This window comes from Brassica oleracea, chromosome C5 (assembly GCF_000695525.1).
Source record: "Brassica oleracea var. oleracea cultivar TO1000 chromosome C5, BOL, whole genome shotgun sequence".
Taxonomy (NCBI): Eukaryota; Viridiplantae; Streptophyta; class Magnoliopsida; order Brassicales; family Brassicaceae; genus Brassica; species Brassica oleracea.
Genome location: NC_027752.1, coordinates 43657473 through 43669972, shown reverse-complemented (window position 1 = coordinate 43669972; position 12500 = coordinate 43657473). Strand labels below are relative to the sequence as shown.

At 36.0% G+C, this 12500-nt stretch overlaps 3 protein-coding genes across 3 annotated transcripts; 1 reads left to right on the top strand and 2 right to left on the bottom strand.

Annotated features, from left to right (window-relative positions):
* Positions 1-331: 331 nt before the first annotated feature.
* LOC106343221 (growth hormone-regulated TBC protein 1-A) lies at positions 332-3056 on the bottom strand. The gene is made up of 7 exons (XM_013782377.1): positions 2102-3056; positions 1586-1702; positions 1308-1486; positions 1142-1235; positions 971-1048; positions 789-890; positions 332-708 (listed from the first exon to the last, which is right to left on the bottom strand). The coding sequence occupies exons 1-7, from the start codon at positions 2594-2596 to the stop codon at positions 568-570; spliced, it is 1206 nt and encodes a 401-aa protein (XP_013637831.1). The 5' UTR covers positions 2597-3056; the 3' UTR covers positions 332-567.
* Positions 3057-8344: 5288 nt separating this feature from the next.
* Positions 8345-10795, top strand: LOC106344098 (uncharacterized protein At1g04910). The gene is made up of 6 exons (XM_013783484.1): positions 8345-9108; positions 9180-9348; positions 9633-9722; positions 9787-10070; positions 10146-10404; positions 10491-10795. The coding sequence occupies exons 1-6, from the start codon at positions 8426-8428 to the stop codon at positions 10722-10724; spliced, it is 1719 nt and encodes a 572-aa protein (XP_013638938.1). The 5' UTR covers positions 8345-8425; the 3' UTR covers positions 10725-10795.
* A 96-nt stretch (positions 10796-10891) lies between these two features.
* On the bottom strand, positions 10892-11952 carry LOC106344099 (reactive oxygen species modulator 1-like). The gene is made up of 3 exons (XM_013783485.1): positions 11766-11952; positions 11563-11600; positions 10892-11147 (listed from the first exon to the last, which is right to left on the bottom strand). The coding sequence occupies exons 1-3, from the start codon at positions 11839-11841 to the stop codon at positions 11040-11042; spliced, it is 222 nt and encodes a 73-aa protein (XP_013638939.1). The 5' UTR covers positions 11842-11952; the 3' UTR covers positions 10892-11039.
* Positions 11953-12500: the final 548 nt, after the last annotated feature.

Here is a 12500-nt window from a genome sequence, read left to right as displayed (position 1 = left end):
TGAATTTTGTTTTGTTTACCAGTTTTATATTTTTGTTGTTTTGAAGAATTAGTATTGAGAAGAACCATTTACTATAAGTAAGAAAAAAAAAAGAATTGAAATGGTTATAAATGTCGTCAGCGAAGAGCAGGTGACTGAGAGTTTATTTCATCGCTTTCAAGTTTATTCCCAGATCGGAAAATGTATGGGCCTATCAAGTTGCAAAACAGGACTTTTGGGCTGTAAACCCAATTTAAATTTCTAATGAAAAATTATGGTTGAGAGAAAAAAAAAGGTTATAAATGAGAAAACATGAAGATCACAAATTGATGATATCAAGTAAAACAAAGCAAAGGAAAGAAACTTTGACATTTACCATCACAGAAAATGGATCTTGTTTGTTTTGTTGGTCTTTAGTTTTGCTCTCAAAATTAGAAACCCTATCTTTTATATACTTTTAACATAAGAAGTAGAAGAAGAATAAGACCATCAAGAGGGGTTAAGCATACAAACCATTGGACTCCCTCCTTGTTGTACACTTTTTTTTTGGCTCATCTTCTCCCTCAAGTCCCAACATTTTCTTTTTATTCAAGCGTTCTTACCAGTTTCTTTAAGAGAGTTGAGTCTGCGAAGTCTCTGGTCAAGTTCTGCCAGCACCGCCGGTTCCTGCTTCTTCCTCTGCTTTGATATTGTGTTGGTTGTCATGGATCCAATTTTCTCAAACGCCACCTGTAACCAAAAAAATATATGTTATTGGATTATGAATCTTCAACATATAATAAACTATTTGGATTAGTTATATGGCTTACCGTCAATAATTCATCAGGGTCAAAGAGCTGGTGAGAGGTGGTCTGTATTATGTTGATCACATCACCGACCTGGTGAGTCATAAGCAGCTCGTTTTCTTTCATCTGCCAAATAAAAACAGAGATCAGTAAAATGATACTTAATCTTCAAGAGGATGCTGATCCAGAGAGAGAGAAGTAAGAACCTTGAATATTGCCAAAGCTGCATGAAAAAGAACCTTTGCTCCTTCATAGAAAAGTACATCCCACACTCTTAGAGTTGTCTGCAAACAAAAAGTTATCTGTTTACTTAATAAAAGCAAAGCTTAGAAAGCCAAAGAATGTAACATAAATGTTTGTTTTTTTTTTGTAAGAACCTCAGAAGGCAAGCTTTTGGAGAAGAGGCATAGAAACCACTCTGTGGCTACAAGGGAGACATCAAAGCCCATATCGTCAAGATGACTAGCTATTCTGCAAACAATAAACAACAAGAGTTTGATCAGCTGATGAAAGCTCAGCGACCAAGAACTAAGGAAGACATACCGAGGACACTTTTGGGCGAGCAGATCTTTGAAAACCCGCTGCTCAACATGGCATCCAGACAAGTTGGTTGTGTAGCAGTCACGGACCAATACGTTTTCCAAAAGCACTGCTAGCATCCAGAACGCGTCTTCTTCTGTCTTCATCACAAGCAATAGTAACGCTGCAACGTAGTTTAGCCCCTACCACACAAAAAAAAAAAAAAAACATCATTGATTAAGATCAAATAACCCAATCCAATAGAGATAGTGGAGACGGGAAGAGGATGAGTGGGTGTTTACCTGACAATAGCCAACATCAGAGTCGCGAAAAGAATAGCCAACAAGCACACGTCGTAGAGCAGCATGACCTTCTGGAGTGTCCAACCACGGATGCCCTGGGAAAGTCCGTGGCAAATCCTACAAAAAGTGTATACACAAAGTCAAAGTCAAAACGATTAAAAGATCCGAAGAGGTTGCACTATAAGATAATTGGAATCAACTTATCATCTCACATATTCCCAAATAACGATCAACCAAACAGTAATAGCAGAAGAAAGGCTCAGCTGTACACAAGAAGAGATAGGCTTTGATAGAGTTTCCAACAGTAATTGTCTGAACACAAAGAGTGAACCAACAGACAGACCAAAACAATCCTAATACAAAGGATCAACGAGAATCAAATCCTAGATTCTCTTGAACAACAAACCCAATCAAACAAATCAGCCAAAGAACTCATAAAACACAAACAATAAGATTAAAAATTTCATAAAAATCGAGACTTTTTTTTGGATAAGAAAGATCAAAAAAAAAACTCACATGATCAATCTGCAGCGTAGCAGGCGTAACCTTCCCATCAACAGCCTTACTCAAATCACTATAATAACTCTCCGGGACAGTAGACTTCTTCTTCGCAGCACCAGAGAGAGAGAACCAAACCTTAGGCCTCAACACAGGAGGGATCCCTTTCCTAACCAACCTCTTCAACGTAATGGCATTCGTCAGAGTCGAGATCTTGAGAGACGTCTTCTTCAAGGCGATACCGTCGCCGATCAAGAGAATCTCGGGCTGGAGATACCAGTTAGCTCCTTTGCTCGCTTCCAGAGCCCACCACACCCGCCCCTGGTTCCTCACCTTCTCTCGAACTTCGTTCAGGACGTTCACGTCGTCGACATTGCCTTCCACCGTGAACCCGTACAGGTCCTGGAACTTCACGACGATGTTGGCTCGTCGGGCGTGGATGCTCGGGCGGAGGATGGGGATCTGCGATTGGAGCTCCATCGTTAGGTCTCGCCTGTTTTGGATCCCAAACATCTTTTTGGGCTTTTTTTTTGGCTGTCGGAATTTTCGTCGGTGTTTTTCAGACCAAAGCACGAGCCTCTCTCAGACCAAACTTTCGATGTGTCCTTTTTTTTTAATGTTGTCACGATATCGCCTTGAAGCTTTCTCTCTCTCTCTCTCGACCTGATCTTTCTCCTCTATGCAGTTAAATTAATTTCGTGAATTTAAAAATTCAGAAACAGAAAAGAAGAAGCCAAAAGAGAACAAAAGATTTTTTTTTTCGATCTCGTGAGGAGGAACGACACTAAAAATGGAAAGACAGGTGATGGAATCACGACCTTTAAATAAATAGGAAATTTTATTAACGGAAGGAAATGGAAATTCCAGAGGAGCGTTGAATTGAAATCACGCGTCTCTCGGTGTCCAACAGAGAAAGAATGATTGAGAGGAGGAGGTAAGAGGAGAGATTATCTAGAGATTAAAGTGGGGGTTGAATCTGGAAGCTCGTATTTTTATTGGGGTGGTTTTTATAATTTAATGATGATAATGATTTTGGAACGTTGGGGTTTGAATCGAAAGCTTGGATTTTTATGGGGTTATTGTATAATTTGATGAAGATATTTTGAAACGTTGGAGAAGAGTTGTTAATGACTTGGGTTTAACTTTTGAATCATGGCAATATTATGAATTTATCCATTATTTTTTAGTAGAGGACAAATTTGGCCTTGAACGTTTGTCTGGTCTTAGCTATGTCCTTGTCTGAGTGAGGACATTTATAAATGAGACAAGAGATACTATTGTTTAAAGTTAATAAACCCAATAAATATTGTCCTTTTTATACGTTCGATTGATTTCATTTTTACTTCAAATGTGAAAGTTAATTTTAATGACAACGTTGTCATATTTGGTCGTTTTTGTATCATTCCGACTTGTCATATATAGAAATGTTTAAACGAATTGATTTGGTTATCTATGTCACTAAAGTTTACTTACTTTTTTCGTCACACATCCATTCAGAACTCCAAAGTTAAGAGTATTTGAGGGTAAGTAAACAAGACTTTCGGGCATTGAAAAATTAACGCACCGACTGTTGAAACAGAATGAGGTCCTTAGACCAAGAGAGCGGGAGTGGGTGACTCATTAGCCGTGGACGGACGGGACATTACAAGTGATATCAGAGTTGGTTAGCCATCTCGGTTCTGACCCGAGAGGTGTCTTGAGACTTGGCGGGGGGCGCAACGTCTAACGAGGACGTTGCTTTCTTTGAGAGAGGATAAATTGTAACATTCCGAATAGTGATATATATGGAACGGCTTAAGAAAATTGATTTGACTATCTATGTCACAAAAATTGACTTACTTTTTCCGTCACACATCTATTTAGAACTCCAAAGTTAAGTGTGCTTGGACTGGAATAGTGAAATGACGGGTGACCTATCGGAAAGTGATTCGCGATACCGTGCGAATGAGGCCAAAGAACGGAAAAATGTCGGGTGATGATTGAAAAGTCACTAAACAATGATTTCATGCCTTCCAAAAATTAACGCACCTACCATTTAAAACGAAATAGGATCCACTGGCTGAGAGAGCGGGTGTGGATGGGCCATTAACCGTGAGACGGAGCAATATAGTTTTCTTTCCATCTGGGCCATATACATTCCTACTTAGAGCTACATGATCCACTCGAATATGTGTTTAGCTGATCAACATAAGCAGTTCAAAGCTTTCCTTCTTAGCAAAAAAAAAAGTTCAAAGCTTTCCTTGGAGTTGTATATATTATGCTTCGCATGGCATCAATACTTGTGGAGCTAATGATTGTGTATTCGAAGATTCAAAATATTTATTTGAAATCGTGCATGCGTTAAAACAACTTTTAAACGTAAGACGGCAAAAACGTGCTGAAGTGCCCATGTAGCCTGTGTATATAATTATATTGAAAAAAATTAAGGTGCAACGAATGAGAACGACACGTACATTTTTTTTACGATAAACTTTATAATATATAATTAGATCATAATCTCATCGGGGGTTAAGATATGGTATGCCATAATTGAAATTATTTAATCAGATATGCTTTAAAGATACGTGAGTTCACGACACCACTAGCCTTGGCCCTTGATCATAGCTTTGCATTTCGAAGTCTAACCATTGTTAATCCCTCCCCATTCGTTTTGACAATATAAATTATGTATTCATTTTGTTAATCAGACCATTAAAATGAAAAACTCTAGCTATTACGTAAAAACACTATATATTGGATACATCTGCAAAAAATTTAGATATGTTATTGATGATATGCACAGAATTATGGACTCGCTACGTCATTCATTAAAATTTGCCGGCAGGACGCAAGACAACCTCACCATTACTAAAATTTAATAATGCCACTGCATAGAGGATATATATATATATATATATATATATTCTATGCGACTATCGGGGTTTATATACACCAAAATGGGCTTCTATAAATAATCTAGGGGAGTTATTGGAACATGAATTTCTGTGAAATTTGATGATTTTAATAGTTGAGAGGATTTTACAAGTTAACTAGATTTAACAAATTTTATCAAATACTTTTAAATAGATTTTCATTACTTGTGTATAGAATTCAATTGATTGTTATTTATTTTTAAAGTAAGAAATTAATGGTGGTAGAAAAAAAGGGAAAGAAAATCATTTTAATTAAGGCAATTCTTAAACAACTTTAAAAAAGTTTTTGTCACAAAAAAGATCTCAAGAAATAAAATGACCAAAAAATCGATTTCTACTTCTTACTTTATATATATAAATAATAAAAAAAAAATTTATATAATTTCGAAATATATGTTTTAAATTTGAATTTTTGTAAAAAAAATTTGAATTATTATTTTTGAAATGTTTAATTAAAAAATACGAAAATGCATTTTAAAACTATTTTTACAATTTTTATTTTAATTTTTAATATTTTTTTCTATTTTTTTAAGTTATGAATTGTATTATGTTAAAATTGTGATTTGTATATTATTTCATTCTTCAATTTGATTTTTTGTATGTGAGTGTATTTTATTACATTGATTTCAAAAATCTTATGGGTATAGATGATATTCTCAAAGTTGAGTACTATGAGTAAAAACAAAGAAAATTTACATCCCAATAACAATAAATTTTAATAGAATCTTAAAATCAATGAAAACTAAACTTTTCCAATAACAAAAGATTTTGAATGGAATTTTAAAATCATCACTACAATAACAATGTATTATATTTAGATTTTAAAAATTCACAAACCAATAAAAATGAAATCTCAAAATTTAATAACTCCTCTAAAATTCTTTGCCCAATAACACTCCCCTTAGTCTCAAGGCTTAATAAATAGCAGCTAGTTCACTTTAACTTATACAATCTCATGCCTTCAGATAAACACCAACGCAATATATATAGGAAGACTTTGGAATAATTGTGTATTTTGATTTAGGGAGAAGTGCTGAACAAGAAAGACAATAATACAACGAAACATCTTTATCTCCGGCTCGATTTGAACTCTATAGCTGGATATGTTGTATCATTGTAACCTGAGGGATTATAGTACTGTATATTTGTTGTTAACGTTTCCTCGAATAAGCACTTTTCCTACTGGATCAGACGCAAGATTATTGGGCCTAGAACAACCGTTGGCCCATCTCATCAACACACTAATCCGGTTTATTTCATCTGGTTCTCTCATACCAGAAATCACTGAAACCACCCTGTATATCTCACAAATAAAAACGATTATTATTTTATTATGAATATTTCAAATGTTGATAAAAAATTTAAAATATTTTATTTGAAATAATCTGAATGATTTTTCAGTATTTAAAATACCTATCTAATAAATAATACATGTTTGTTTTATTTAGCAGATATTATAGTTGACAATGAGTTGCTCTTAATAAAATAGTTTTGATCTATTGTTTATTCAGTCAAATTGATGTAAGTTGAGTATGTTGTTAGGGGTGCATCTTTGAAAGTGACCCGTAAACCACCAAAATAGAAAATATGATTTCAAAGAATATTTATAGAACAAATATATTTCTATGTACAATATATATTTGTAAATTAGTTTTTTTTTTGTTTTGTTTTGAGTTATCAGGTTAAAAATGTGTGTGAATGGCCAAAATATAATATCTTTAATAAACAATTATCTTTAATCATAAACTAACATAACATATCTAAAATATAAATTTGTATAAATATTTTTTTTGAACGAATGTTAAATTTTATTCAATTAAAACATGTTGTACAAATGCATCTTTTTTCCTATTGGTTTTTAGTGATCTTTTTTCCTATTGTTCAAAGAATCAAAGAATATAAACTTTTAAAAACAATAAATGAGCTATCCAACTCTTATAAATTTACGATGGGTCTTGTCTCGCCTCAAACCAAGTAATGAGCCCCTTCTCGAGATGCTTGTCACATAAACCTTAAACCGATAGGAGCCGTAGCCTAACTGTTTTATCCACAAATTTTATCAGGCAGCTGACATCTCGTGGTATCTCTCACCATAGCGGCGTGAGATGCACTCTTTCCATATAGTGTGCACTGTTGCTTGAAACACATACCTGACTAGGATAGTCTTAGTAGGAGTAAGTGGTGGATTGGAGATAATCTCAACAATTTCACTCCAAACCATTGTGAAAGCTTCCTGCAAACCATTGTAGCTACAGGCCTACAACTGAATTTGTAAAAATATTAATCAAGTAAAACATTTGATTGTAATTTTTTTTTTCATCGACTACAAACTCATACTGATTCTGTAAACCAACCCGGGAGATCTTGATCTATGTGAACGACAAAAGACGGTTGCTTCTTGACACTGCGTGCTAAGCTATCCGCTCTTGAATTTTGCGTCTTTGGTACATAGATAATCTTTGATCGTGTGAAACCTTCTTTCTAGTCATTCTTCTGGTTCTGAAACCATCTTCACCAACTAAAAACAATCTGTTGCAAAGGTAATCTGAAATTGGCATAAGTTTTTCATATTCCATTGCCCAGAATAGTGTTTCTATCTCCGCATGTAGAGGAGATAGACAAGCCCGGACATTCATTGCTCCCAACAACCCATTAAATCTTTCTAAAGTACTCAGCCAACCTTTTCCGGAGAAAATCTCATTCTCTTTCCAGGAACCATCTGTGAAACACCATCTCCATGGGATTGATGGGAGAGTTGTAACCTCGACCTGGGATATTGTCCTATTTCCGTTCAATACATGTGCTTCAACCCAAAGTATTGACTATGTTTCTGCCAATGTGAACGTGTCCCTTAGATCCATGTCCAGATTACTAAAAACTTTATTGTTCATTCCTTTTCAAATATACCAAATATTAGATTGTAAATTATAAAACAGAAATATTCAATATTTTTTATAATTTTTATAATTGTTATCTAAAAATAATATGCACTGTATTATTATCTAAAACATTTTTCATCATATAAATTTAAAATTAAAAAAAAAACAGAAAGATAAAATTTCTATATATATTTCGAGTAAAATATATATATATATATATTAATGGGAAACTCTGTCAGACGTGATAAATTTATTTGGCATAATATTTTTAGTTGATAATATTTGCACTGATAAATATTGATAAGATAATTATCTCATCAAAAAATCTTGTTATATAGTATTAACTTCTAATTTATCTGATGGATTAAATTTATTTTTTTCCAACTAACTTCCATTATTGAACTATACCACCACGCATTTAAAAATAAGAGGAGAATCTTCTTGTAAGCGAATCTGTTATGTAAGAAGAGGTTGTACCCGACAAAGACATTCATCCTTCTCTGTTCCCGCCGTAACTAATCTCCTCATCTTTGCAAAGGAATCTTGTTGCGATGGGAACATGGAAGAAGAAAAATAGTTATCAGAACAAAGTTAGCTACATATCAGTCCCAGCTCAGATCATAAAGTCAGTTTCTTCCTCGTCTCTTACACACAATAAATCTTCAAAGAAGAACACGACCAAGTTCTTGTTTCTTCTCCTCAGAAACCCAAAGCTCTGGGCGTTCTGTCTCCTCTCGCTTTCTGTTTTAGGAATTGTATCACGACTTGGTCCTTGTCTTTCTCCTTCCGGTCCACATCAAGAAAGTCAACTTCAGAGCTCCGATTCAATTGCGTATACCCGATCAAACAGTACTCATGCTGAGATTCCGAATGCAGATGATCGATCTTTAGATATGATTCCAAAACCACCAGTGGCTGTTGTGGAGAAGAATGAGACCTTTGGTGGTGATTCAAAGCTGATCATCACCTCTAAACATGTTTTGGGTGATAAGAATGAGTTTTGGAAGCAGCCTGATGGATTAGGATACAAGCCGTGCCTGGACTTCAGCTCTGCGTACAGGAGAGAGAGCAAGAGGATTGTTAGAGAGAGGAGAAAGTATCTGATGGTGGTTGTCTCCGGTGGGATGAACCAGCAGAAGAATCAGATTGTGGACGCAGTTGTGATTGCCAGGATCCTAGGTGCTGTTCTTGTCGTCCCAGTATTGCAAGTCAATCTAATTTGGGGTGACGAGAGGTAAGAACTCTAACAAGTTGAACATAGATGGATCATAAGAATGTTCTGAATGTTTTTTTTTTTTTTGGCAGTGAATTTTCAGATATATTTGATTTAGAGAGATTCAAGAGTGTTTTAGCAGATGATGTGAAGATAGTCTCTTTGCTGCCGGCAAATAAAATAATGACTAGACCAACAGAAGATGGTGGTATGCCTTTCAATGCTTCTCCTCAATGGATCCGTTCACACTATCTAAAACGAGTAAGTCTCAAACATCATCATCCTTTGAGTAACTCTCTTCTATGGTTACCTATTTGGTTTAAACCAACGGGGGGTTGGACTAGTGACACTTGAGGGATAATCCCAATACGGTGAACCCACAGTTTGATTCCCGCTGACCAACAAGGGATTTACAAATGTCGGCATCGCTGGGACCCACTGATTAATCGGTTGACTTCGGTCGCCGGACACTGGTTAATTAAAAGAAAAAAGAAAAAGAAAAACTATTTGGTTTACCTTATCAGATTCTTTTTTGTTTCATGCAGTTTAACAGGGATGGAGTTCTGCTTTTAAGGAGATTGGATTCAAGATTGTCTAAAGACTTACCCTCTGATCTCCAGAAGCTTCGTTGTAAGGTACGCAAGCAAAAAGTGTTTGGTTTCTTTTTCTTCTCCTTGGTTAACAAAATGTGTGTTTTAGGCAGCGTTTGAAGCACTGAAGTTCTCGCCAAGGGTGATGGAGTTGGGGAAGAAGCTAGCAGAGAGGATGAGGAGCAAAGGTCCTTACATTGCGCTTCATCTTCGGTTGGAGAAAGACGTGTGGGTGAGAACAGGCTGCCTTACTGGTTTGAGCTCAAAGTATGACGAGATTGCAAGACTAGAAGGGATTAAGCGGCCTGAGCTCTTAACAGCCAAATCTAGCATGACGCCTAACGAGAGGAAACTAGCAGGTCTATGTCCATTAAATGCCAAGGAAGTAACAAGGTGAGTGAATGAGCTTGCTCACTGTTTTACATGGGAGATACTGGTTTTCAAACTGTACTTTTGTGTGTGTTTCAGGCTGCTTAGAGCACTTGGAGCACCGAGAGACGCTAGGATCTACTGGGCTGGAGGGGAACCTCTGGGCAGAAAGGAAGCTCTGAGACCGTTAACAAGTGAATTCCCACATCTTTACAACAAATACGATATAGCATTTCCCCTTGAACTCAAACCTTTCGCGAAACGAGCTTCCATAATGGCAGCAATAGACTATATAGTCTGCAAGGAGAGTGATGTGTTCATGGCATCTCATGGAGGAAACATGGGCCGCGCGATTCAGGTACACACACACACTCTTCTAAGGTCAATTTAATGCTTTGTGTTTACACATTCTTAAGGCTAAGGTGTTGAACTAATCCTTCACAGGGTCACAGAGCTTACGAAGGACACAAGAAGCTTATAACACCAAACAAAAGGCAAATGCTCCCATACTTTTTGAACACATCAATGACTGAGACAGAGTTCGAGAAGATGATGAAAAAACTACACAGACAATCTCTAGGACAGCCGGAAATAAGGGTTAGCAAAGCTGGAAGAGATGTTACAAAGTATCCTGTTCCTGAGTGTATGTGCAATAATCAAACCACTCCCACTGTTTAAAACTTCTATTTTTTGTTGTTGCACATACGGATCTAAGACAAAAATAATAATTATTATTATCTTTATAATGTGCCCTTTTTACTCCAGTTTTTTTTTTTTTTGACATCTTTTACTCCAGTAGATCCTACTTTTTCATTAACAAGATTATGTTAGGTAAACATAATAAGAAGCAAGAATGAACTGATCCACATAGAGGAAGAAACACACGAGATGATTCATTTTAAAAATGCTTATTAATTCATAAAGCTAAAAGTCTTACAGAAGAGAAACAAATCTTTCACCAGGACACTTTGCAAGACACCAAACTTAGAAAGCTTATTTTCCACAGTGTAACAAACTGCCTGCACCTAGGAAGAGCCCGAAAATTGCTGCGCTGCCGAGTGTTGTTTGCCCTATGTACCTTATCTTCATAAGCCCAGGCACCTCCAAAAAAAAAAAAAAAGAAGGAACAAATGATCATCAAGCAGTGATATAATACAATCCCCCAAACGGTTAATTTTGATTGAGATTTTTCACAACAAGAGCAGTTCTAGTCTAGACATAAAGCGCTAAGACTTAGAATTCATCATCCTCACAAGCTCACAAATAACACAACAAGAGCAAAACAATCATAACTAAAGCGTTAGACCAAAATAAAAGTTCTCTAACATGGGGGTGACATAGATGCATAAGTCAATTAGTTAATGCTCAAAAGTGAAGACAGAGACATAAGACAACCATATCCATGAGTGAGTGTGTATGTATTCACCAAGAAGAACCAAACAATCCTATGCATAATCCCTCAGTATTCTTTCCAGTTTCTCCCAACAGAATGTTTTAGAAAAATATTTCAGTTTACCCTGAATCTAATCGCCTCGTAAGTTCCATAGACAGCACCTGAGAAACACACACATAAGATTTTGTCAACAAAAAAGTATAAGTCTATCTATCGATGTATTCGTCGAGGTTATTTCAATCATTCGATGAACTAATAAAAATAGGGATTTAGGGTTTTTTCCCCGGAGTTGAAAAAAAGGAAAATGAAAGGGAGAGAAAGATTACCTACAGCACCGCCAAGTGCGCCGCCGATGGCAACTCCGGCAGTGATTCTGGTCAAACATTTCGTTTCTCTCGCCATCTTTGGAACACTTGTTTCTCTGGGAGGTTTTGGGACAGTTACTTACTGTCGATGTGTGTTTTCTGTCGGGAAATAATTTTGAGGTTGCCCTCTCGCCGCTTTTTAAGTTTCATTTTTTTTTTTTACTTGGAGAATAATGGATTTTGCCTTTCGGGCCAAGGTCAACAGAGTTACCGACTTCTTACAAAACCAATCTTAACCGTAAGCTTGAATTTTTTTGGTTTTGGTTAGGAAAAGTAGAATAATCAAATTTAGTTATTGGTTCAATTATATTCAGATAACAAATAGCTTGAATATAATTTTTCTAACGAATTTGACTAAAATTTGTCTTGATTCATGTAAATTTGGTTGGTTCGATTCATTGATTTAAAATTTTAACATATCTTATATAATAAAACAGACTTGCCTCTCTCCTCATTAAGCCACGTCATCAGGTAAGAGAGGGCAAATCTCGACACGTGTCAACACCTGGGTTGTTCTGTGTTTTTTTTTCTTGGTTTTGTTTCTTACGTTGTCTGATACGGAAATGTGAACTGGGCTTTATAGTATTTGTGCATGAAGCCCGGAGTGGAGCCCAGTCTTCTTCACGCTGTCTCAACCCACAAGTGGTTTAGGGTTTTCTCCTAGAGTAACTTACTTGAGCTTGGGGTATAAATATC